The 25,968-nt window shown below is 33.6% G+C and overlaps 1 protein-coding gene across 5 annotated transcripts in view; it reads right to left on the bottom strand.

The window, feature by feature from the left end:
• The window catches only part of LOC106665350 (neurofibromin), a 57,661-nt gene extending 32,396 nt beyond the window's left edge, over positions 1-25,265 (bottom strand). For all 5 annotated transcript variants that reach the window (XR_001340296.2, XR_002910310.1, XR_002910309.1 and 2 more), the window contains exons 1-34: positions 24,931-25,265; positions 24,713-24,856; positions 22,158-22,335; positions 21,973-22,081; positions 21,806-21,912; positions 19,854-19,972; positions 19,649-19,777; positions 19,309-19,545; positions 19,049-19,239; positions 18,771-18,915; positions 17,553-17,681; positions 17,293-17,486; positions 15,475-15,658; positions 15,210-15,396; positions 15,080-15,121; positions 14,942-15,015; positions 13,045-13,197; positions 12,819-12,985; positions 12,542-12,713; positions 12,342-12,481; positions 12,046-12,261; positions 10,066-10,182; positions 9,811-9,989; positions 6,382-6,593; positions 5,853-6,109; positions 5,694-5,786; positions 5,483-5,616; positions 5,150-5,324; positions 4,841-5,080; positions 2,149-2,340; positions 1,879-2,001; positions 1,666-1,804; positions 1,386-1,550; positions 58-297 (exon numbers count right to left, since the gene is read on the bottom strand). Coding sequence is in view for 2 of the 5 variants with exons in the window: in XM_014391707.2 (XP_014247193.1) it covers positions 58-297; positions 1,386-1,550; positions 1,666-1,804; positions 1,879-2,001; positions 2,149-2,340; positions 4,841-5,080; positions 5,150-5,324; positions 5,483-5,616; positions 5,694-5,786; positions 5,853-6,109; positions 6,382-6,593; positions 9,811-9,989; positions 10,066-10,182; positions 12,046-12,261; positions 12,342-12,481; positions 12,542-12,713; positions 12,819-12,985; positions 13,045-13,197; positions 14,942-15,015; positions 15,080-15,121; positions 15,210-15,396; positions 15,475-15,658; positions 17,293-17,486; positions 17,553-17,681; positions 18,771-18,915; positions 19,049-19,239; positions 19,309-19,545; positions 19,649-19,777; positions 19,854-19,972; positions 21,806-21,912; positions 21,973-22,081; positions 22,158-22,335; positions 24,713-24,856; positions 24,931-24,990 (5,343 nt within the window). In the remaining 3 variants the exon portion in view is untranslated. The remainder of the gene's footprint in view (positions 1-57; positions 298-1,385; positions 1,551-1,665; positions 1,805-1,878; positions 2,002-2,148; positions 2,341-4,840; positions 5,081-5,149; positions 5,325-5,482; positions 5,617-5,693; positions 5,787-5,852; positions 6,110-6,381; positions 6,594-9,810; positions 9,990-10,065; positions 10,183-12,045; positions 12,262-12,341; positions 12,482-12,541; positions 12,714-12,818; positions 12,986-13,044; positions 13,198-14,941; positions 15,016-15,079; positions 15,122-15,209; positions 15,397-15,474; positions 15,659-17,292; positions 17,487-17,552; positions 17,682-18,770; positions 18,916-19,048; positions 19,240-19,308; positions 19,546-19,648; positions 19,778-19,853; positions 19,973-21,805; positions 21,913-21,972; positions 22,082-22,157; positions 22,336-24,712; positions 24,857-24,930) is intronic.
• Positions 25,266-25,968: the final 703 nt, after the last annotated feature.

Here is a 25,968-nt window from a genome sequence, read left to right as displayed (position 1 = left end):
TTCACTTAATATTTTGATGAAACAATATCATTTTATTGTGTATCATCGTGCACTTACAGGTTGTGACAACTCCCATCTATTTCGGATATGAATGATTGCCTGCACAATACTATCACAATCGTTATGTATGAAAGAAAGAGGACCAGATTCATTTGCTATTGTTAAAGTAAACTGGTTATCATCTACAAGGCAAACTTCTTCAATTTCAGATGCATAATAAACATCATTAAGCAGGACTGAATGCGATAAAACTTTAGTCTTCTCAGAAGATGTTATTTGTATAGCTGTCGGCCCAACCTGAAATCAAAATTAATACACAATATATACTTAATGTAACTATTGGGATAATTAATTTTTTTCATGTGTTAGGATCAGAGTCAAGGTCCTTCTATTGGATAAAAAATTGTTTAATGAAAAGTCGGTTTAAAGGTCTTTTACTAAAGTAAAAAATTTCCTTGTAAATGTAAGATGTCTTAATAAGTAAATAAATTGAAGTGATTGTGGAAGCCTTAAGCGGCCCATAGACGGTCAATATTATTGTACAATATAGATTGCACAATAATTTGACGTTGCCCCTTCACGTTCAATAATATTGTACAAAATTTTGTTTGTGTAATGAAATTGAATAGTTTGTACCACTTGTTGATACTTCACAACCTGACTGATATTGCGCAATAATGCCAACAGACGGTGCAATATTTTCCAGGTTGTACAATATATTTTCAACTTTTCGTCAATCATGCAATATATTGCACAAACTTTCAATATCGTCTACACACGATCAATTACATTGCACAACCCAAAATATTGTGCAATAATATTGATCATCTATGGGCCGCTTTACATTAGTAGTTTACAAGAAATTTGGTACTTTTTCTGCTAGGCTGTAAACGTGATGTCTTGTCAGCACAGTAGGAAACAAAGGAACCAAAAACATGGAAGGTGTAGACAAGAGACAACTGAATAGCCTCAGTAAATAATAAAAAAGATAAATGATTTAGTAGGGAAAGTTTTCAAACATTGTGTCAAACACAGGACTCATCAAGGTAGGGTTGCACTAGGTAGTAATCATCAAGTGAGATGGTAGCTTCCAAGAATTATGGAGTCCTTCATGTGCATTAGGCATATGGCCATGGGTCATGACTTACCCTCGCAACAAGGGCTAGGGCTAGGGTAGGCTTACCCCTACAGGTAGTGGTTTAGCTGACTCATATTTAATTAATTTGATCAATATAATTATTGAAAGGTCTGGAAAAGTGTTACAATAAATGCATACGAGTCTTGTCTTTGGTTTTTGTATTGTTTGAGCCTAACCTTCCTTCTACACAAAAAGTAAACACGAGTCCGGGCCGCTGACATAAAATTATTTGAAATAGAAAAATTACCTTTATTGCCACTTTTGTGTCTTTATGAGAAAGTTTAAGAGCATTATTGAAAACTTTGAGATCCTCGTCCAGAGAAAGTGTAGCTCCTGGCAGTTTTTGTTGATCAGGTTCGATAAAGTCATTAATTCTTGCTGGTGCTTCAATAAAAATTAACTTCTTATTACCCTGAAAAACAATATTAAATCAATTATAAAAACAAAAAGAGAAAAGGATAAATACGTACTCTATAGAAAAACATGAACAAAAATGTGTGACTGTAGTAATTATTTGAATTTGTTACCTTTATGGAAGCCAGGATTCTGTCATGATACTTTGTATATTCTCGGACCCAACTGTTACAGTTATAAATGTATGCAGCATGGATGTTAGCGTAAGCCATATCCGGTAAAACATGAAACCATTTTTGTAAGAAATCAGTTCTGGAAGTTGATAATATATTTGTCCTAATTTTTGAGTAAATAAGCGTTACGTTATAAAATTTGTTATTTCAAACCTGAAGCGATTGTCAGAACATGTATGAGTGAAATCCACAACAATTTCAAATGGAGCATGGCAAAACGGCTTTAATGTTAGTATGACATGATATATCAGCAAATCACCATTAGTCTCCCCAATTCTGAAAAGTTCATGAAGATTAAAGTTATTACAATATGAACCAAATAAGTAATAAAAAAAAATAATTGTATTATCTATTTTAAAAAGGTGAGAAGTATTTCATTCTTTAACATTTTGAGATATTAAAATAGTTATTTGTAATTCTCACTTATAACGTCGAGCTATGTAATAGAAGACAGGATAACCAGCCTTCGATGTTCCTGCTTGATAAAATATATTCAATGATTTGATTGATTTAAATTCTTCTTTTTCGTGCATGTTGTGTTTAACCATGATTTCCTCAAAATTGTTTCCTGACATCTCAATTGATCCCCAACGAGGGTAGGAGGAAAACATCAAGCTGAAAATATACCACTATATACTAAACGCTATATCACAATCTTGCATATGTTGAAAAATATTTAAACGTTGTACAATTAGCACAAAAAAGTTTCCTTCATCAATTTCACATTACTGAGGAGCATGCATGGATTTTGTCAGGTTAAGTAGGGTTAGAGTGAATTTTAGGGTTATGTCAAGTTTAGGGACGGGTTAGGTTAGGTAGTACTAGGGTGAGGGACAGGTTAGACTAGGTAGTAGTTCTGTTTTGAGATTGGATACACACTGTTTTGCATGATCATTTTCGCTTCATTGATTGCACATGGGTTTGGTTAGGTAGGTCCCCTAGGGTAGGGACAGGTTAGGTTAGGTATGGTTATGGTTAGGATTAGGTTACATACAGATCCATGATGTATTTATTCTGAACATGGGTTTGGTTTGGTAAAGTTAGGTTGCAGGGTTAGAGCAAGTTTAGGTTAGGCAGGGTTATAGTTAAATTAGGTTGGTAAATGGTTAAATCCATGATGTATTTATTCTCATAACATGAGTTATTAATGATCTTAAAGAAAGTTTGTTTGGTCTGAGCACTCCAAACACTTTCTAACTTGGATATGTTTTAAGGCTGGATACAATTTTTTGCAACCATTGGGTTAAGTATGGTTGTACGGTTAGAGTTAGTGTTAAGGTGAGAGACAGGCTAAGCTTGGTAGGGTTAGGGTTATGGACAGTTTAGGGAGGGTTAAAGTTAGAGACAGTTTAAGTTAGGTAGGGCTAAGATTAGGGACAGGCTAGGTTAGGTTGGGTTATGGTTGGATTACGTTAAATCCATAATGTATTTATTATCATGACAATTTGTTTTGCATGGCCAGTTTGATTTCATCAATAATATATTATCATTATACATTAACAGAGAGTGTCCCACGGGTTTGGTTGGGTTAAGGTGGCCATTCACGATCGCTCCAAATGGAACTGCACCAAGCCGTATAGTTCCATTTGGAGTGCCTGAAATTTGAGGGGGCATTCATGACTGCTCCACAGCCAGTCGCTCAAAATGGATGAGGATCTCTTGTGCTATGCTGCTGTTTGTTTATATATTAAAAGCAAAAAACCGAAGAGGAAATGGTGTAAGAAGTGGCTCCTGAACAGAAGCCGTAAACCCACATCAATTTGATGAAAGACCTTTCCCTTGAACCCGCTGATTGGAGGAACTATTAAAGGATGGATGAAACGTCTTATTTATTTATTATATTTAGTGTTCTATTGACCAAATAACTTCTTTCAATTAATTAATCTTTTTTGTAAGGTTTTGGTTGAAATGAAAAAGCTAGTGCCACGAGCGGGATTCAAATACATGACCGGCTAAATACGCCGCTGCTCTACCACTTGATCTATCATGACTTTGATCCTCTCGGACAACAAAAAATGGCAAAAAGAGGGAAAATTCGAAAGGTTGTAGGTTGAGATGGCAGTTGGTGTCTGAGTGGATTGAAGTCACGATAGCTCAAATGGCTAGAGCAGCGGCATATTTAGCCAAAGGTCGTGGGTTCGAATCCCCCACATGACACTAGTTGTTTCATTTCAACCAAACCTTACAAACAGAAAGATTAATGTCTTATTTATATTTACTCCAGCTTGTTACCCAGCTGATTAGAAAACAAAAGACTATCATGAGAGAAATCATCACTCCACATGAAACGTTGGCAGCCACATTACGATTTCTCACTACAGGGATGAACTACGAAGAACTTAAGTTCTCTACAACGATTTCTGCTCAGTGCTTAGGGGTTATCAATACCGCATCTCTCATTGCATTTGTATCCTTTGTTTTGAAAAGGTCGACCAACTGGTCAAGGACCGAATTTCTTTCATTTCTTTTGTGATAATCATTGTCCACCACTTTTCATAATCATTGTAAACTTTTATACAATTCAATCATCTCAACAATAAAATCTCGATTGGATGTCATTGCCAATAAAGAATAAGCGTTTTTGACTTTTTGAGAATGTACGACGGAGATGTTTGCTCAGTGACAGAAAGATGCAAACTGCGCCAAAAAAACCGAGGGCTTTCTTATTCACAACCAGCCAGCGCTCCAATAGTCCACTGTTCACGCCAGGTTTTCCCATTCACGAACGCGCCATACCGTCGTTGCACTGTAGATGTATGGACCGGTCGAATATTCGCCACAGCCTGGCATGCCAGTTCAGTTTTGCCATTGATGTGGTTTTTGGAACGGCGTCACTCCGTTTGGATTGCTGGGAGTGATCGTGAATGGCCACCTTTAGAGATAGTGTGAGGGCTAGGGATGGGTTAGTGTTATGAACAATTAAGTTAGGAATGGTTAGAGTTAGAGCTAGTTTAGAAAGGGTTAATGATAGATTAGGTAGGGTTAGGTTACATATCCAGGATTTGATTTTTATTTATTTCTTTGAAAATTTTTACAAACATAAACTTTGATATCATAAAAAAATAGAAATGTGAAATGTTTTGGTCATTTTTGAGTGCTGAATTATAAGACTTACTGCGAGTCAACAGGTTTATGTTCTGGTGGGCCTAAGTAGGCAAGAAGAGTTGCCATTTTGTCAAAAGGTCTCCGCCCAACAGCTTTGTGATCTCTACTGCTTGACAGATAATCACCGATCCTTTCTTGATGATTCCAAAGAAGCCTATGGAGTGCCAAAACATTGGAATCACTAATGAAAGACATGGAATGTGATCCTTGATCCTCTGTCTCACAGTCTGATGCAATTTGAATAAAGAATCTATAAAAAATAACAATAAATAAAAATTATATGATCCAAGCTAATTATTTTATGAGAATGAAAACAAACCTTCGAGCTCTCTCAAACTGTGATATTAGGAAGTCATTGAATGGGATCATATGCTGCTCTTTGCTGAATTCAACATGATTGGCGATGTTTTGTAATATTTTTGACATCAGCATAAGTCCTCGTTTAACTGACTGAGGTACAATCTTTGAAACGATTCCCATTTCTTGTGGAGACACTACAATAATTAATAAGACTGCATGAAAAAAAAGCAGGCACATATGCAATTTTTTATTTCCTTTAGTATCTGGTAATCTAATACTTAGATTAATTACTTAATATAGAAGTTAATCAGATTATGAAGAAACAAACAATGAAGAAGAACAAATAATTTACCAATTGCAGGGTTAATAAAACGCAGAAATATGACTGTCCCTACAGCACCTATATTATTTTGAGGAATTTGTGGGAACCGTTTGCTAAGAACTTGATACAAGCAATGACACATACTTCTCAGCTGGGGTGGAAACCTAAAAAATCACAATCTTAATAATATTGAATTAAAATGATAAGCAAAAATTGTTTGATTATAATTTTAAAAATTAACCTGTCAGCTGAAGAGATAATAGAGTCAAATACCCTTTGAGTCAATTGAATAAGATTCTGCCTGTTTTGATCTATATTTTCAGCTGGGTCTAATCTATATAACAGAAATAGATCAGGTTAAAAGCATAGAAATCAGCTGTGAATTTTAAGAAACCCATACCTCGCAGGATCAACTTCCAGTGATGGTGGAGTGGCCTCAATTAGAGGCCTTATATGAGGTTCTAATAAATTTTGCAAATATGTCCCACCATAGATTTTAAAGCAAAACGCCATAATTTTCGAACCTAAAGAATTCCCTCTAAATAGCGTCTGCATACAGTCTGATACTTCAACTTCACGATAAAACATGTTCCATAATAATGGAGCCAGTAGGTGTTTCGCATCAAAAAGGGTTACAAAAACCCTTGCTAGTTCATCCTATGGTAGAAACAAATTGTGCATATTGTTAGAATTAGACATAATTGAAAAAACCCAAGCTGTTCCTTAAAGTTCAAAATAACACTCAAGGTTTTACATAAATGAGATTTTCTTGAGATCTACAGGGTGATGAACCTGTAAGTTGGACATTTCATCCTGGTCTATCCTCACTGGTTTTGGCTTGCCAGATGGGGGATGACACAAGACAGACCAAGGCTTTGTTCAATTTAATTCAATAGTAGGGATACGGGTAGTAAATACAGTTTACATACCATTTGTGCTGTTGTAACTACATTTGCAAGCGCCATAGCAATTGGGAGTTCTCCTTTGTCACTTATCATGGTAACCAATTGAACAAGTTGTTCGAATCGATCAGCTAGCACAGTTTCAGCTAACGTGTCAAACTCAGTGCCTTGTTGTAATATTTTAGTCAAAACTTCCATGAAAGCGGCTCTTGTTTGTAGGTCTCGGTTGTAGCCCAGATCTAAGTATAAAATTAAGAATATTTATGATACACAAGAATGCTGCATGTATATAAGTCTGTGTCTTAAATCCCCTGACCAGACATCAGTACTTCAGGAGGTTGAGCTAAAAAGTTCTTACTGTCCTGTGTTGGATTCTCAGATTTAACCCCAATGGATTTCTACATATGGGGAACTTATAAAATTAAGTCTATTCATTCCTGTCAGACCTAAGGATGAAGAAGTGATGGAAAAGTTTCAGGAATACTGTGCAGTTATGGAAGAACAGAAACAGGATGAACTTTTGAGAGCAGTCAAATCTGTCAGGAAACCATGTCACACTTGTATTCTTTAAGAAGGTGGACATTCCTAACATTGATTTAATTTTTTTAAAGCTTTTAGTTTTTCTTGTTTTAAAATTTTATTGAATTTTTTAATTTTATTATTATAATTTTTTGAACTGCTTGTAACCAAAACATCTTATTTTAAGAAATTAAATGCTAATTTTATGTAAAACAGCCTCGTGAATCATTTGGTATCTCTCTAGACGAATGGTCGAGTTGGTTTTGCCTGGTGTGTTGCTTATTGGTTTTTGAAATTTTATCATGGATTATGACGCATTAATAGCTACAATTTTCAAATGAGAATGTTTATGGTATCCGGCCTAACCTTCATAAAAACGTAATGTTTCTAAAGAAAACACAGGAACATATTAAAAAAGAAATTCACCATTTTTAATTCTCTCACAACTAATACAGTGCACCCAGCATGACCTCCGCAATTGTTCATATTTCAAAGAAATATTTTCTGCCCAAAGCGTTTGTTTCAAGGGAGATATTTCAAAGATGTGAACAATGATCACAGCTATGGTGACAAGCCTTGGTGTGGCCATTAAGCATCTTGGCACTAGTACCTGACGACTCATCAAGTAATTAAGTGCCTAGCTAGGACCACTTAACCCTAGCCTAAGAAAATCTTAGGTTTTAAATTCATAAAAGTTTAACTTCTGAGTGAGACCCCATAGGAGTTTCAATGGTCTTTCCATCAATGTAATCAAATTTACTGGAGAGCTCGAATATCACTAATGTTACTGGATGTACAGTTCATGATACCACCTTTGCAAAAAGAAACTTGTTCAGTCATACCTCCCTGGCTACTATCAAAACCAAAAGTAATGTTGACTCTGAATATGCATAATAAAAATGACAATCCTATCTATATATATATAAACAAGAATTCTTAACCATCAAGAGTAAGCTACCCTCAGCAACACGTGTATACGGATGTTCTAAAGGCCCCGATGGGGTGGGAGCAGCTTGTGTAGTTGGAGATAGAAAATATTTATTTTCGTTAAACTCAATAGCGAGTAACTATACAGCTGAAATGACGGCAATAATCAAATCACTGAATGTTGATTGCTCAAAACAATACACTGGTCGTGTGCACTGATTCGATGTCTGCCCTACAGGCCTTTTACCACCCGTTCTCAAATAACCTCATGGTCCAGGATGCCCTTTATTCTCTGAAGTGTCTTTCACAGTGAGGGAAGAGTGTCATTTTTTTTTTTTGATCCCTGGGCATATGAATATTTTAGGCAACGAACTAGCGGACAGAGCTGCCAAAGAAGCTACAGTAAATGGCACCAAAATCAGCGAGATCACAAGGAATGATTTAAATTCCGCTTTAGAAATTAAAGTATGGACACAATGGCAAAAGGTTTGGTCAGATGTCACAGATAACAAGCTTCGGGAAATAAAATCCACTGTTCGAATGTGGCCTTCCTCATCTAGAGTTAGAAGAAAAGAAGAAGCGATCCTAACTAGGCTGAGAATCGGGCACTGTAGAGCCACCAAGGGATACTTGATGGCTCGTCAGCCACCACCGATCTGTCATTTATGCAATGAGACTGTGACTGTAAAACATATGCTTATATCATGTCATCTATATGACAGTATCAGAAATAAGTACGCTTTACCAAATACACTACCTGAACTTTTAGGGGATGATCAAGATACACTTACAAAGCGTTTCACTTTTTAAATGAAGCTAACCTAATCAACAAAATTTAAACGAGCAATGTGTAACATGGGACTCCCTGTGGCTGGGGGCGGGTCGTGGGGTTGAGCATGCTGGGGTGTTTAAAAAAAAAAATTACTGGAGGATTTAACATTTTGATACAGTAGACTTAATGGAAGTTTTGTTCAATTACTAGGGTATTTCAACTATGAGGTTATATGAACTCTAAGGATGCCGATGTTTAAAAAAAAAAAAAATGCCCATTTGAAGTTTTTTTTTTTTTGCCTTATGATCTATGCATATTAGCCATGGTGACAAATTCTTATATGTGTGTTCAAATTGAGGGGGGGGGGGGGGTTATCGTGAAAAAAGGGCCAGAGGCGACGGTGGGAATCGAACCCATGACCGCGGCGTGAGAGTCTCTCATGCTAACCACTCGGCTACCGCGGTCCCCCATTTGAAGGTATGTTCGCTTCAAAATAATGACAATTCATTTTAATTCGAACCCCATGGCAAATCATTTTTCGTCTTACTTATTTTTATAAAACAAGCATCCAATAGCTTTTATAATTTCAAAATAAGTCGAATGGTGTAGGGTAACACAAAGTACAGTTAAGACTTATTTTTTATGAGGTTATTTTAACTCTGAGGATAAATGAATTTTCGGTTGTCCATGTTTTTGTAAAACTGCACATTTGAAGGTATGTTAGGTTCAAAATGTTGATTTTAATTTGTAACCCATGGCAAATCATTATTTGTCTTCCTTATTTTTATAAAACACAAGTTATTTCTAAAATAGCTTTTAATTTTACATAAGGAAATAATGCATGGTAACACAAAGTACAGTTGTTGGTTATTTCATCTATGAGGTTATATGAATCTTCAGTGTGCCCGTGATTTTGAAAAAAATGTAAGTATGTTGGGTTTGAATGTAAGGCCACTGAATTCGAATCGAGACCTTCACTTTACTGTGATGAGTTATGTATTGACACCTAAACCAAACTAATACCCTGGAGAAAAAAGTTGTAAAAGGTAGAAGTAACCTGACAAGTGAAGTATCTTGAATACATTTGATAACCAGATTTTTTGACAATAGGAACTTTTTATTCTAATTTAAGATGTATGATAACCTCCTGAAGTATTGCTTGTTCACAAGACAACCTGTATAATTTTTACGAAACAGATTGTAATGATTCACTTGACATTGCATTATATTTTACTAACCAATACTGTGCATTAGACCGCTATCAATATTTGCAGAAAGTAGATTTGACATTGCTTGAATTGTCGAATTTCTTAAAGTTGTAAGTTTGCCATCAGATACCCGCTGTCTTGACACATCTTTCGCTACATCTGGCACTTCACTACAGTCATTCAGTAGATTCATGAACAAAGTAAAGTACCTATAAAAACAGAGACAATATTACTCGATAAGTAAAAAAAAAAAAAAATTTCATTGTGTTAATGTTTACTTCTTACTTTAGGAATAACTGACTCTTTGCTTCCATTAAATCTCCTCGGTCTGATTCCTCAGGTTGCAATGGAAGACCACGTAAGAGTGCAGCTACTGCTTCCATGCACGCTTGATCTAAATCTCTTGAATAACAGAAAAAAAAGTTAAATAATGTTTTTTAAGGTAGGAGATTATTTGAATATACATTTAAAAAAAAAGAAAAGAAAAAAAGATGAAACTTGTTAGTTTTATTTGTTTATTTTACATAATATATTAACTTGGTAGTCTTTACTAATAGTAGGAAAATATCAAAAAATCAGTTTAATTTCATCCTTTCCAGAGCCAATTTGTTGAGTGAGTTATTTGGGTTTTTAGATTGTTTTCTTTGATGAAACAATAAATTTGAGTAAAAAAATAATTTTTTTTTTTTTAAAAACATGGTTTAAGTTAAGAAGATCTTGTTGCCTGGGCTGACAGTTTGGCCAATGATGGAAACAGCCCAAGTCCTAGGCGTGGTGCACTCTACCATCCATGACAGTCCACAGAGGTATACAGCCACCGGAAGTTTTGATCGAAGATAAAGTAGTGGTCGACTGCAATGCATGATGGCTATAACAGAACTTTTAACAGCTTCCATAATAGGTAGTCAATTCCAAATGGTCAAAGTCAAAAAGGTAGAAAGTTTTTCATATGATCGCTATCCCTTGTAAATACTGTCTTTCACTCAATATATGCATAATTGCTTTCAGCAGTTGACAAGGTCTTTTAAATATAGGCCACATGTTTCTTGACTCCAGCTTCTACTTGGAGTAGGTGCCCAGTCCTTTGGTTGACGAGACACAAGACACAATTATTGGTTTGTTTGGATCAGATATTGTTAGACAAGGTGAAGATGTGAGTAATTCCTTGATTTTCTCAAAAGCAATTTGTTGAGATGGCTCCCATACAAGTGCATTGTTTGAGCTTACCAACCTTGTGATCGATGTCATGGTCTTGCTTAATTTAGGGATGAACTTTGCTAAAAATGTTACAATCCCCATGAAGTGTTGGACTTCTTTTACATCATGGGTGGTTCCATTTCTGTAATTGCTTTCACTTTGTTCGGATCAGGTGCTACATCTTCTTTGAAAAGCAGAAATCCTAGAAATTCAACCTTTTGTTTACAAAACTCAGCTTTCCCTTAATTTAGAATTATCCCAGCTTTCTTTTTTTCCATAACACTCCTCAGATAGTTATCATGTTCTTCTTTTGTATTTCCCCAGACTAATATGTTATTCATATGAATCAAGCAATTCTTGTCCCTTCAAGGAAGGACTCTTGCCATCCTTTGTTGGAATTCCTCTGAAGCGGATGTAATTCCAAAGGGGAATTTCTGAAATGTAAATCTCCCAAATTGTGTAATAAATGTATAATCTTGGGAGTCTTTTGCCAGGTTGAGTTACCAGAATACATAATTGGTGTCAAGCTTGCTAAAGTATTTTGCCAAATTAAGTTCTGCCAACTGCAGTTCTATTTGAGGCATTGGGTGGAACTGGCGTTTTACGTTTTTATTTAGATAAGAGAGGCCAACAGATATGCGTACTTCTCCAGTCCAGTCCACAGCCCATTCGAATCCATTGTGGCCATTCACTGGGTTGGAAACTAAATGGCTCTGGGGTGGGCATCACCACCGGGTTGACAACATCCCTGTTCTCTTTGGAAGTCATATTTTATTTTCCTTCTTATGGAGTTCACATTTATTTCTTGATTCACTATTTTAATTACACCAGTTGGTAAGATAAATGTTTTATAGTGTGGTAAATAAAATAATACTCATAACAGAATGTTTTATGTTTCTTTTGTATTTTCAACTCAACTTGTCCTCCTCTACGGGTGCCAAAGTTACCATACATGATAATATAGTTTAAAATAAACAACCAAGTACAAGTGTCCGAATTTTTGTCTTAGAAGTGTATTTAATAATTCTGTTTGATATAATTGTAAGCATAATGAACCATATGTTTTACCTGGTAATAATAGAAGCATCACCAGAGCCTGGGGGAGCAATCTGATGGGACGTTCCTAATACCCAGTCCGTGAGATATTCGACGAGTTTATTGCGGAATTTCATTTCTTGCCTGAATGCAAGGTCATCTCTCCTTTTCATCATGGCTTCTACCAGTTGGCATAGTTTAGTCTTAATATGGATGGCATGAACTGTCATATCCAAATGTCTGACATATCTAAAAATGAATCAATCAATAAATTAGTGATTCTATTAAAAAATTAAAAACAAAAACATGGTGAATAATATTTAACACACCTTACTATAGCTAACATCATTCCTTCTATGCTTGTAACTCCAAGATGGTCTGCAGGTTGGTCACTTTTACTATCTAATACATTTTTCATTATGAATATAATATGTTCAATGAACTGTGTATTTATATCAGATACAATAACCTAAAATCAAAGAAATTCAATTATAAAATGTCCATGATGAAGTAAATTTAATTATCATACTTGAGCTTGTTGGTCAAAAAATTTTTCAACAACTGATTTGATTTGATCAAATAGTATTGGATATAATGCAGCAGACATTTCATGTCCCACAAGTTCTTTTACGTGTTTTTGAATCTGTCCACCGCACTTTTCATTGTTACAAACTAACAAACGAAGCAGATGGCCAATGAATCTGAAAAAAAAAAGACATTTAGATTTCATGATCATTTTATAGGAATATTGAAAACGGAAAGTTGAATAACAGAAACATTTTCTTTTAAAATAAAAGTGTATTTACTGAGTGACAGGGCAATACTGTATCTCCTGGGTAGGATTGGGAAGAATTGTATTTTTTCTGACATCATTCATATTGCTCATAGGCCGAACTGGAGATTTTCTTTGTAGGCATACGCCACCAAGGGCACATAAAAACCCGGTCATGTTGGCCCATTCATTGATTTGGTCCTTAAATACAAACCGATAATAATGTATTGAAAAAAATCATTTAATTCTTTAATTCATACCTCCAGTTCGTGATCTGAATTTTGATGAGAAGCTCGACGTTTTCCAGCTGTTCGATGAAATGGCTCCAACTGTCCATCTTCGAGCTTTGTTTTAGGATAGGATGTCAAAAATTTTGTCCCGATTTCCCAATTTCTGAAAGTTTCTTCCCATGCCTAAAATTTAAAATTTGTTCCACTGAATATTATATTCTGCATATTACATATCTAGTAAAATAACCTAAATATAGACATTAATTATAAAATGTAAATAAGTTAAGTAATTCCTGTCATACAGAAGGGCTTAACATCCAACTACCTGTTGGGTGATGCAGACAAGAGGTCAACACAACCCCCCAACAGTCAACAGCCCAGTCTTACAATACGCAGGAATAGTTAAAATAAGTTTTAAGGAATGTCAAAAAAACATTAAAAATAAGGCTGTAAATCTGACAGCACGCCAATCAAGAAGGGAGCAAAGAGACATTTCCCACAAACCTGGAGATTATACAAATGCAATAGTTGAATAGACAGTCTACTAAATAATGAAAGCCGAAGAGTTATTTAGTGTGGGAAAGTTGTCACAGAAACAGTACATCCAGCACCATGGGACACCATAAATTTGTGATCACGCCAGCTGGATGGGCAATATACAACTTCACCAGATTCCCACTGTGTGGGACAAGATGGCTGCTTAATTGGAACTCCCCAGGATCCCATCTGCTCAAAAGTTATTCGCTTTTCCTTTCCTCCCCTACTCTGGTTGGAAAACCTGTACAAAAGGGGAAAGCAAAAGATAGTCAGAAAATCACCCAGTCAGTCAACAAGTGGACTCAGTCAGAGCAGTTAAACAGCCACACTCTGCCTGGGACTCAGCCAGCAAGGACCAACCATTGTGACAAGTCAAATAGTTGACTGTCGAGGACCCACTGCAGAAAAAAGATCCTGGAAGACGCTGAAGATGATGTGAAAGATTGGGGAGCATCGTTTGGGCTAAGTCCTCTTGTTTATAAGCTCATCATAGAGTTAGTTGTGGTTGACTTGTTTTGATTTTTGACATTATATTTCTTCGTTGCCACATTAAGGCAGGCAAGTGTTACAATAAATGTTTACAAAACTATATCTCTTTGGTTTATTTTATTTCTAGAACCCTATCATCCCCTACACAAAAAGTAGTTAAGCATGTAAGCTGAATGTTCTCTATCACTTATTGATAAGTAAATAGTGTCACCACCTGCTTACACCACTTTATACTTCTATCATACAATTTTCAATTAAACAGCTGGGGGCTGTGCCTGGATTCGAACCAAGAAATACTAAGGTGGCTAAAACTTACTAACTGTTAACTGTATTATCTTTGAGCACTTTTCCATTTTATTGGTGATTTTAGTGCACTACTTTTAAGGTAGTTGAGCACTTTCCTTGGGTTACTTTTTTTTGTTTTACTTATTTTTTTAAACTTTCCTTCCTGATGCTGCGCTGTTTCTAGCCTTTTCAGTCATCTTTGCCTTTTCATGATAGAGTCGGCAGGCTTTTGTTTCAGTTTTCCTAATTTTGAAGGTTGAATTGAATAGGGCATGCCCAAGAATAAATTCCTGTTATTTTCTTTAATTCTTGCCTCCTGAGAGGAGGTATATTTTTGTTTTGGCGAAGATGTTTAGGTACTTACTGCCTTAAACACTTGGCCACCGTGATCCTCTAATTACTACAAATATAAAACTCGCTTTTTTTAAAGTAAAAATCATCAAGTAACAAAAATAAATAAATAAAATAAAATAATTCTAAGATTATAGAGTCAACAGTAACGTTAAAAAATTATGGGAGGTTATAAAAATTCTATATTATGGGAGGATTGTGAGCTTTAGTAATGATAATGACTACAAAATTCATAAATGATAAAATTGAAACATAAAATGCTTACTGGTTGAACACCATTGACACAATGTTCTATTTTTCTAAGTAGTGCCATAATTCGTTTTTGCAGCACTGCTCGTCCTGAAAACAACACCAGACAATCAGTACTGATTTTTTTCCAGCTATAGATATAATACAAACATACCATGGTTTTGTTCCCTGCAATATAGACGAGAATCTCCACTTGCTGAAAAAGTTAAAATTTGATGTTTAATAAATATTGTATTATTGTGTTAGATTGTGAGAAAATTTGAAAAATGTATCTTAAAAATGACCTGTTGTAAGAATGGTAGAAGCCTGTGCTAAATCTTGGTATAAGTGATAATTGGGTAATAATGTTGTAACTGTTATATCTTCTGTAGTGCAGCGTATATCTGCTTCTTCACAGAGCAGCGCAAAACAGCTCATTGCTATTAAGACTGCTTCAATATCCGTGCTCCAAAGATACATGAAGAAAACAACCTTAAAAAAAAAAAAAAAAAATAAAACGTTTTAATAAGATATGATCAAATTAAATTTACGACCGGTGTAAATACACACCTCAAGTTTAATATGGGCTTGTTTGCAAATTGCTATGTGGCTCCCAACATTTGCATAATCCTTGTGATGAGACAAAAACTCATTTCGACAGACCAAAATTTCCCTCAACCATTTTAATACATCGGTGTAGTTCACTATTTGGTGTTGAATAAGTTTCTGGGATATTGAAAAAAGCACTTGAGAACTGAAAAAAATAAATGATGAATCAAAAATATTGAACAGAGGAAATAAATAAATTTTAAATAAACATGGATTAAAGGAGGCTTGAGCATGGGATCACTGATTTTAACCAAATTTGGCGAAAACTATTAGACTTTTGTCTAAGCGTTCTTGCCTACTAAAAAAAAAAACTAAAAAAAAACATCAATCTGCAAATAAGCAAATTTAAGCTATCTAAATCTATTAATAATTACTTTGTGACTGAGTGACATAGCAAAATAGGTTAAAATATTTTTTTTGGAAGAAACAAAGTTGATAATTTTCTACACCCTGAAAAATCCACGAATACAAATTTTTGACTTCAATTTCCAAAAATCACAAAATGGTGACAGCTTTTACATGTGTCCACCAATCTAATTTATAAGGGTATAGAACCCAATGATCTAAACAAAATAACACAAAACTGACCTCTGTAAATAAATCAGAACCGGAGATATAAAACAAAATGCTTCAGGAAATTGATTTAAGTTTTATTTTTTCTCTTCTAATGTACATAATAAATGTACCTCTTCTCCAATACCTGTACATTATTTTTGTAACTTTTTATATAAGATCTAATCTGAATACAAGCTAGCATATAATTTTCTTTTTGTATTGATATTCATAATAACCTTGAAATATGCACAACAAAGGCAGAAAATCATATTTTAAAAAAATTAGTTAAGTTACTTAAAATATGTTTTTCAGCACTTAGAGCCTATTGGCAAAAACGCTTAGATATTGTCTAATATTTTTTGACCTAGTATCACCAACATAAATTTAACCGAAGTTGGTGATATTGCATCTTTATTTATTTATTATTATTTTTATACATACAGATTATAAAATATTTTTATTTATACAGAACATTTGTTAAGCAGGGGATCGTTGCCCCTTAATCCGGTTTCAGTGCAAGCTATTTTTGAACTTAAATCTGTGCCTAAAAATGAAATTCTCTCTTACATCAACGATTTGAAACTTAATTATAATCCTATGATGACATGCTTATAAATTCCTTAATTTGTAAATTTTCATCTTTTATAATAACTCCTTTGACACACATTTTTAAACTTTGTTTTCTTTTGGGAAAAACATCACTCATTGCATGTTTTTCATTAAATTGTTCTAAACTGGACATTAATAACTGTAGACTAATTTCTTTGACTTTGGCATTTTAAAAAAATTATTAAGGCAAGGTTACTTGTTTTTTTTTCTAATTAACAATAATATTATACCAGAAAATCAATATGGCTTTTTACCAGGTAAGTCAACCGAGTTGGCTTTTTTTGATTCACATTATATTGTAAATAAGCTTGGTACAAATAATGATGTTTTCGGTTTTTGACTCAGTTGATCATGAGTTTTTATTGCTAAAGATGTCCGATATGGATATTTCTGGTGTGCCACTGAAACTATTTAGTTCTTACCTTTCTAATCGTGCATTCTTGGTTTTTGAACAATTATCTTTTGATTTGAAAGACCAAAAGTTTGTAATTCATAATTTTAAAATGAAATTAACGTAAAATTGCTTTCCATTATTTTTTTTTAAAGCTGAGTAATGGAATGATAGTGGTCATAAAAATACATTACAATATTTTTTAAATTGTGTTTACTACATACCTTACATCCCAGAAAGTGTTTATTGGAGCTTCTGGATTCCAAACTTCTATTTTTTCTGGTTGGTGCAATACCAGTAGTGCTTCCATAGCTTCATGAGCTATATCATGCATTGTTGGATGGTGTACTAAGCTAACTAAACCGTTGATTAACTCCAGAGTTGAACTTTGAATTTCATGACCAGCCTTTCCTTGATTCTAAAATACAAAATGACCACAATTGTGAATTGAATACATTATGTAAACAGTTCAATATGTACTGACATTCAACATAAGCATAGGATCAGCATGTATCAAGCGAACCATTCGAAGCAAAAGAGCACGGTACCCAGGAGCTTCTTCATTTCTTTCTTTAAATTTTGGAACAGAATCCTTGCTCTTCATAGTTAGAGACTAAAATCAAATAAAACAATTAGAAGTATAAGTGAAAATACAACAACTCAAATTAATATAGCATTACAATGACCATATAACTAGAATAGCATAAAAAGCCTACTCAGATAGACTTAGCTATTGCAAAAGAAAAAAAAGCACTAAGTGGAAGACAATATGTTAATGAGAGAGGTTAGCCACAGAAACAGACCACCTATTTCCTATCTAGTACAATTATTGAACTGATGTCACTTCTAGTACAATACATGCCAGAAGATGTATAATTATAAAATAATCAATAGTAAAGAAAATTCCTGCCATACAGGAGGGCTTAACCCTGGTGGGTGTAGCAGACAAGGTCCCAAACCAATTTAAAATATGGTTTTCATATTAACCCAGGGCGGAAGGTGTCATATGAGACCCGACTTGTCTTCCCCACGGGGTGACAGGTTTTTTTTTTCATTTTTCCCGTCTATGGATTTCCATTAGCAGTTTTTAGACTAACAATCGACATGAATCCAGGTTGAAACCTGAGAAAATAGGCTATACATTTTTTTTGCATTTTAAATGTAATTGGAAACTAGATGCTGAACGGCCTGAGGTGGCGATTATCAATGAGACCCTGGAAACCCTAATTTAGACAAAAGATAAAATTAAAAAATATTTTTTCTGTTTTATAATTAATATTAAGGTTATTTATGGAAAAAAATAAGAAAGAAAATTTCTACCCCAAAGGGTTGACAGCGTTTTAAAAAGCCGTGTGCAATGCTGGGATTCAAACCCAGAACCACTAGTGTGGCAAATCCGAGTTGGAAACCCTAACCACTCAGGCACTGTGATCTCCAAAACAATAAAAAAATATTTAAAACTAAAAAATTATACGCAACACACAATTGCATGATTTGTTTTATTATGAAATTATTTTTAGCATAAAGAATTTCATATAATTGAAATTGAAAAATATTCAATCAGTTTAATTGAATTGATAATAAATAAATAACAAATCAAGCAATTCTTTACAAAATAACCAATAATGCCATTGAAAAAATATATATATTTTTTTAAACTAAACATTTTAAGTGGACAATTTTTGAAAGTGATTGCAGTTACCTGTATAACTCTGAGAGGCGTTTGGGTCATAAAACATTGAGTTGCTTTATTCAAAGTATCTGTAAACATAGAGCGCAGTTCTGAAGATTTACTGTAGACCAAATCGATTTGAGGCCACCAGTGTAAACTTGTCTGTGTTATTATCCTAAGGATAGAATAATTTTTACTAAATATGACCAGAAACTATTCTGTAAAGTTTCTTAACATATTTATTCACAAATAATGAATTGCTTTTATTTTTAGTATACGATAGATGAAAAAACTTTAAATTTACTAACCTGTACAAAGAGCTGACCAGCACATAATGATATGTACATGGGGCTTGAGGGTTTAAGCAAACTTTAAGCGCTTCATTGTTGTGCGGCTTAATTCGAAAGCAAGATACAAAACAGTCAATCATTAAATCGATATCATGGACAACCATATTTTGTCCACGCGGAAATGGTTTCGCGGGATTAAACAAAAGTGCCTGGAAAAGAAAGAACGGAAATATAACTTAGACGAAATACTTTAACATATTTCTGAATTGGCTTATTACCTTTAAATCATTAATAATATATTGAACAAGTTGAAAAACAACATTAACCGAGTTTTTATTTATGTAAGTGGATGCTTTACATAACTTTACACAAGTTATTGCAGCTGCTTCTGTTAGCTGTTTACTTGTATGGGATGAAATTGATTTTTTCACTGATTCAATGAATGATTTTTTCCTTGAGTGCCTCGGGGAACAAGGTGCACCAGCATCAGCATTTAATATCTCTTCAAAGACTCTCTAAAAATGTGTGGCATTTAATTAATTAACTAATAATCAAGATACTCAAGGGAAATAAAGTCAATAATGTCAACATAAAATAAAATATCAATATAAAAGTTACCGGTGATAATATTAACAGCATAATCTGTAGAGGCCATGATGAAACTCTACATTTTTTATTGTCAACAGTTTGGTCTAATGTGTCAAATAACAAATCAGCGCTTTTTGCTAATTCATCATTTATTTTTTGCTAAAACAGAGATATTTAAATATCAATACATACCATATGATTTTTTTTTAAAGAGATGATGTTTCTTTAAACCTACCTGTACTTTGGAGAACTCTTCAGGATACGTATCCATCCAATTCCAAATGGCTCTTTCTAACGAAGTCATTAAAACTTGGTGTGCAGATTTTTTCAGTGACTTAAATTTAGGAATTGTTTCTAAAAATTATGAATCGTTTTAAATTGGGAGGGGTTTTAAATATACAACAGAGTTAAAATCTTCAAAACATACCAAAAAGAAAAAAAAACAAATTAATAAATATAAGAAACATCTAATTCTACAGCCAACAGAATGAAGTAAATTGTGAATTAGTTTTACAGAGAAAAGTGGGTTTACATATTTATATGCTAGAGGGACGGGAGGTAATACACTATTTTAAATTGTCATGTTTTATTCTAGTTCCATAATATTTGATATTCAAACAAACTTAATTTATTCTGAAAGGTTTAAATTATATTTATTCAAATTCAGAAGGTAGTAAAACAGATATTTTGTAAGTATTTGCATAGTAATTAATTTCAAAGGCAAAGTTTCATAAAATACTTGTCTTTTTTTGTCACATCTATAAGTGATTTACATACATCTCTACCGGATAAATAACTATAAATACAAGTGATTCTTATGAGAATATGCATTTAAGGCTTTATAGTAGTACACCTACATCAAGAGAAATTAAATGAATATTTAAATTTATTTTATTTCTTGTTAAAAAAACTAATTAAAATTATTCAAATTGGAACAGAAAATTTCTGTAGATCGAATTGTATTACAACCTTGTTCACTTAATAAATACTATGAATATATTTATTATTCAAAATGAATGAATTAATTTGAAACCTTGGTAAAGACTACCATCAATTTTGAATTAAGTTACCACATATAGACAATTAATCTCTTCTGACCAGAGATCAGTTCCAAATTTGAAAGGGCTACTATGATGATAATATAGTTCTAAGAGTTCAACAATCATGTCCTTCCACTTTGTAAATAAAGAAAAAATATAGTGCAAATTATTATTTTTTTCTTAAAAACTATACACAAAATAATTTGTGTATATATATTTATATACATACACACACAAAAAAATTAAATATGTTTTTAGTTTGTCCTATTAACCAAAGTAATAAGTTTAATTTATTTATGATTTTTTATGGTTGAGTTGACGAATTAGTGGAGCAGGACTCAAACCCACTGATCCGGATGTTGTTTGTTCGAGTCCACCTCAAGACACTAATATTTCAACTCAACCATACTTTGTATAAAAATAATAAGTAAAAAAAATTTGTAAAACTATATTAGAATAAGAAACAAATCTATATTTTTTAATCTTCACTTTTGATTTAATCTTGAGGCAAAAATTGTGCAAGTTTTCGCTATAAAATGTACAAACTTTACTTGTTCAACCTTAGTCCAATTGTTGTCAAATTGTTACAGCGATCGTATAACAAAATTATGACTCATTTGTACTTTACACATTTTTTTAAATATCAAGTAAAATTCTATCCATTATTAATTAAAGTTAGCCTTAATTAGAAAATATGAAAATGAACCCTACTACATCAACAATTAATACCCTACATACATCAATAATTACTAGTACATTTTGTTTATAACCAAATACATAAAATAAAAAATGTTTTAATAGAAATGATAGGATGGTATGAAATTGTATGTAATAAATAATAAGAAATGAGAGTACAAAAATAAAATAAATACATTGTTCAATTTTGACGTATTCATTGAAATCGTCTAAAAATTAAAAAACTTTACTGACAATTTTAATATATATATTAAAAAAAATTATAATTTTGTGTTAGCCATTGCTTGGAATTAGACGTGGGGATAGAAAAAACAAAAAGAATGAGGGAAAATAAAACAAAATGTGATGAACAGTTGGAAATTATTTATTAAGGTGCAAGTAGTAGTAATAGTAGAAGTGGTAGTAGTAATAATAATGGTGGTAGGAGTACTAGAAGTAGTTTGCAACAAACCATTTAAGAGCTGGGTGAGTTTTACTACATCAACATTGATATATTGAATCAATTCGATATCAGTGTAATCAGGATTTTCTTCATTGCAGGCACTTAGTTCTTGAAGCCTGGCAAAAAAAGTTAATTACATACAAATAATATATTAAAAATAAGTAAGTAGAACTCACCTTGCTGAAATTCTTTTAAAAACAGCATTAAAGAAGTTTAGACTTAATGCAAATAAAACTTTAGTTGCTAATGTTTTCAATTGCATTGCATGAGGATTATCGCTAGGATCTGAAATATCATTATTATTATACAAAGATAAAACAAAATCTTACTTGAAATTATTTTGTAAAATTATTGAACATGCCTAAAAACTGACAGAGTTCTCTCAACAGTAATTTTACATTCATTGCTTCATCAAAGCGTGTCGTATCTTTTGGCAAAAAGGAAAGACATTGTTCGAGAGTATCTAAAACTATGAGCAGGGATTCATAACAATTCCGCTCAAAGTCTTTTTCATGAGGTTTTGAAATGGCTGTTACATACTGCAAATTAAACAAAAACAATGTTAAAGTGCATATATGAAAATTTTACATTTAATACGTCATCTAACAAAATAGGTATTTTTCTGTTTCACATATCATTCATTAAAGAGCTCTGCTTATGAAATATTAAACATTGATGATGTCATGAAAGTAATGTTTTATTCATTGAAATGAACTCTATGGGCTTCAATCCTCGCTCATCAAGAAGTGAAAAAAAATCTTTGGAAGTCTTAAAAAGAGTCTACTCTATTTTGACTTTCACAGTTTTAAAAATTATTCTGCTTGAGGTTATTTGCAGAGAGCTCTCATTTTCAATGGAGTTCAGACTTAGGACCTTAAATAGGCTCTTAACTCTTAACTGCTAAAATTACAATTTCTAAAAGTACAAGACCAATTTTTAAACACAAGTCCAACAAAATGTACCTGATTTTTTGTGAGAAGCTAAGGAAAATGTAAATAAAAGGACAAGCGTATTGTCGTCAGTTAATTTGTGCAGACGTCATTTAAGTTGTTTACTTTTTTTATTTGATACAAATGGTTGATTCAGATATATTTGAAGTTATGAAGATATCATGGAGCAGGTATGATGGGAATCTGATTCAATTAAATCTCTCAGTATCTGCTTATCAGTATTGATTTTTCTAAACTAATTTATACTTGTAAGTAGATTTAACTACATAATCATTTGCACAAAACTGTGCCTTCCGAATTGAAAGTGAGTTATCTAATTAGTAGTTGGATTTTAAGGACTTTTACCTGGGAGAGAATTGCCACCCAACATCGAGAATATTTTAGAAGCGGCCTTGGGTAAACAGAGTTTGTGTTCAAAATAGAGGAAATTTAGGATTCAACATGACCATATTAAATTCACTAGTTTCGTGGTCCGCTTGACCAATTAATATCTTTCAATTAATTAAGGTTTTTATCTCAACTAGAAACCTTAATTAACTGACTGTATTTTATAGCTTACTAATTTTTGAACATTTTGATCTGCATGATGATGTTTGGTCCATCAGATGCATATTGGCTCGACTATTTCATCAGTAGGTCATTCGATATTGACAAAATTCAAATAAATGAATCAGAAAAAATTGTATCGTCTCTGTTTTTATAGCTCTGACCTACCTCCGAAGAAGGAGAAATGCTGAAATGCATCTAAAAGACCAAGCCAGTGAGGATAAGCAGGTGAAAATGATTGAAAAAGACCAAAATAAATGTTGATCACGACCCAGATCTCAACAGGAAATCACAAAACTAACCATATGCCAACAAACACACTAAATTATGACATTACTGATCAATTTGGTCTACGCTGGGTTAGGCTTTCAGAGAGAAGATATGGCAGACCAAATCAGCAAGGATAAGCAGGTGAAAATAATCGATGAAGACCAAAATAAAGTTCATCATAGGGAATTACATTAGCACCTTCAAAATATGTACAGTAATATTACAATTTATTCGTTCTGCTGGAGTGAAAGTGTAATTTATGTATGTTCATTACTTATATATTTATTTAATTTATTTATTTGTATGTTTATTTATGTATCTATTTGTTTTATCATTACATATTGGTAGTTATGAATTTACTGTTTTTGTATCAATATGTATGTGTATATACAAATATATATTTATGATATAGTTATACGGGAAGATGCACCGTGCTAATTGCAGGAAATGCAAAGACAAAAAATAAATAAAATATTGGGGCATCACAAAACTAACTACACACCAACGAAGACACTGAATTTTGATGTTACTGATCATTTTAATATGTCTATATTCACAGGATTGGGCTTTCAGATGTAAGACATGACAGACCAAACCAGTGAGGATAGGCAGGTGAAAATAACCAGAAAAGATCAATCAATAGGGAATCTCCAAACTAACCATATGCCAACGAAAACACTTAATTGGGTTGTTATGGATAAAAAAAGACATTATAATCAAACCAATAACAATAACACTGAATATTGCTGGTACTGATCATATTGGTTTGCTTATCCTTGCTGAGATGGTATTTCAGAATAATTCTGGTCATTGCTGGGCTGGTCTGTTAAGATTGACGCCATGACAGACGAAACCAACGAGGGCAAGCAGACCAAAATGACTGGATATGACCAAATTACTGGTTCATAATCCTGAAAACATAATGGAGAAATGTCACCAAAACACCGAAGATTAATATTAAAAATGAGTTTTTGGACTGATATTTTTGAACTGTGCTGCCTATATCGCAATGCCCAGATTTCAACCCTGTCTAGAGTAAGGATGATGGAGCTATTGCTTAATTTTTAAAATAATTGGAAGGGGAAAAAGACAATTTTAACGAATTAAAATGGCAATTCAGAGGTTAAAATGTAACAATTAACATACTTACACTCTCATTGACGCGTTGTAAAATTTTAGTTAGCCCTGAGATAACTAATGAGAATTTATAGCGACTAATTTCTATAAGGCAAATTTGATTTTGTTCTTCGTTTATCCTTGAATGAGTCGTTTGGGGTCCAGCACGACACGGAAGCTGCACAAACAAGGATTTAATGAAATGCCATCCTCCTCATGGATCGGCGTTAAAAAACATATTTTTGGATTTACCTGTTCTTCGAATCGTGTGATAAGCGCGTTGACCCATTCTACGAGTCTGTTCGTAGCCATTCTGGCCGATATTATTGCTTTATTCTGTAATTAAAACTAATCTAAACACGAGAAAGGGTCATAAACAACTATTATATTATTTCCGGTGTTGCATTAAATATCGACATTCAGCTTTTAGAATAATCCCACATATAAGAGGTTTGCGCCGGGCCAGACGTAAAGCTCTCATTATCAATTAACGAAGGCAACATAATGGATCTACTCCGAACAACTAAAAAGCGTCCAAATAAAGCTTTAATTTACGTTCTACAATTGCTAACAAAAAAGGAAGGGAACTGGAGGTTTTCCTTAAATTGACAGCGCTCAATCAACCTTCCGATCATCAGGTCTCAATAAAAAACGCCAATTATTTTCCGTGACGTCATTTTCCGGCCAAACCCGCGCGCGCCCAACTGAAAATCAATTTTGTTTTCAAGTCTCAATCAACCGAAAAAACCCCGAAAAAAGCCTGTTCTTAATGTTTTAGTTAGTAGTCAGCAAGTCAGTAATTGTGATGAGTTGGCACTTGCCAATTGGTCACTAGTCATTTACACTTTAATTTGGCCACTGGTCAGTGTATAAGTAAAAGTCGAAGCAACACATTTATCTCTTCTGTGGACGCTCGAGAATCCCACTGAAAGAATAGCTCAAGAAATGGAAAATGGTGAGGCCAGATGGTAGTAGTTGCCACTGGGAAGAAAGCCCCACGTAGAGTCCTTTGGGGAGGTTTGCAAAAAGGTGCATGCTACCAGAAGGTAACTGATCAGTCGGCAGTTAGTAGTCAACAGTTGAGTTGAGTTTGCACTCGGCAGTTGGTCACTGTCGGCCCTCGGGCAGCATTCTTTCTTCCAGAACATGATGGCTTTGTTGAACAGTGGAATGATGACGTCTAAATCCGGATGGTCGGCGGTGTAATATTGGCATATTGTGGAATCTCCATAATTATTTAGAGCTCTTCGTTAAGCTTAAGGCTTTTACCAGATCCCAAAGTTTTATTAT

The sequence above is a fragment of the Cimex lectularius genome, unplaced genomic scaffold (assembly GCF_000648675.2).
Source record: "Cimex lectularius strain Harlan isolate CLEC.00 unplaced genomic scaffold, Clec_2.1 scaffold9, whole genome shotgun sequence".
Classification (NCBI taxonomy): domain Eukaryota; kingdom Metazoa; phylum Arthropoda; class Insecta; order Hemiptera; family Cimicidae; genus Cimex; species Cimex lectularius.
Note: the sequence above shows the minus strand (reverse complement) of the source record. Positions and strands in the feature narration are given on the sequence as shown.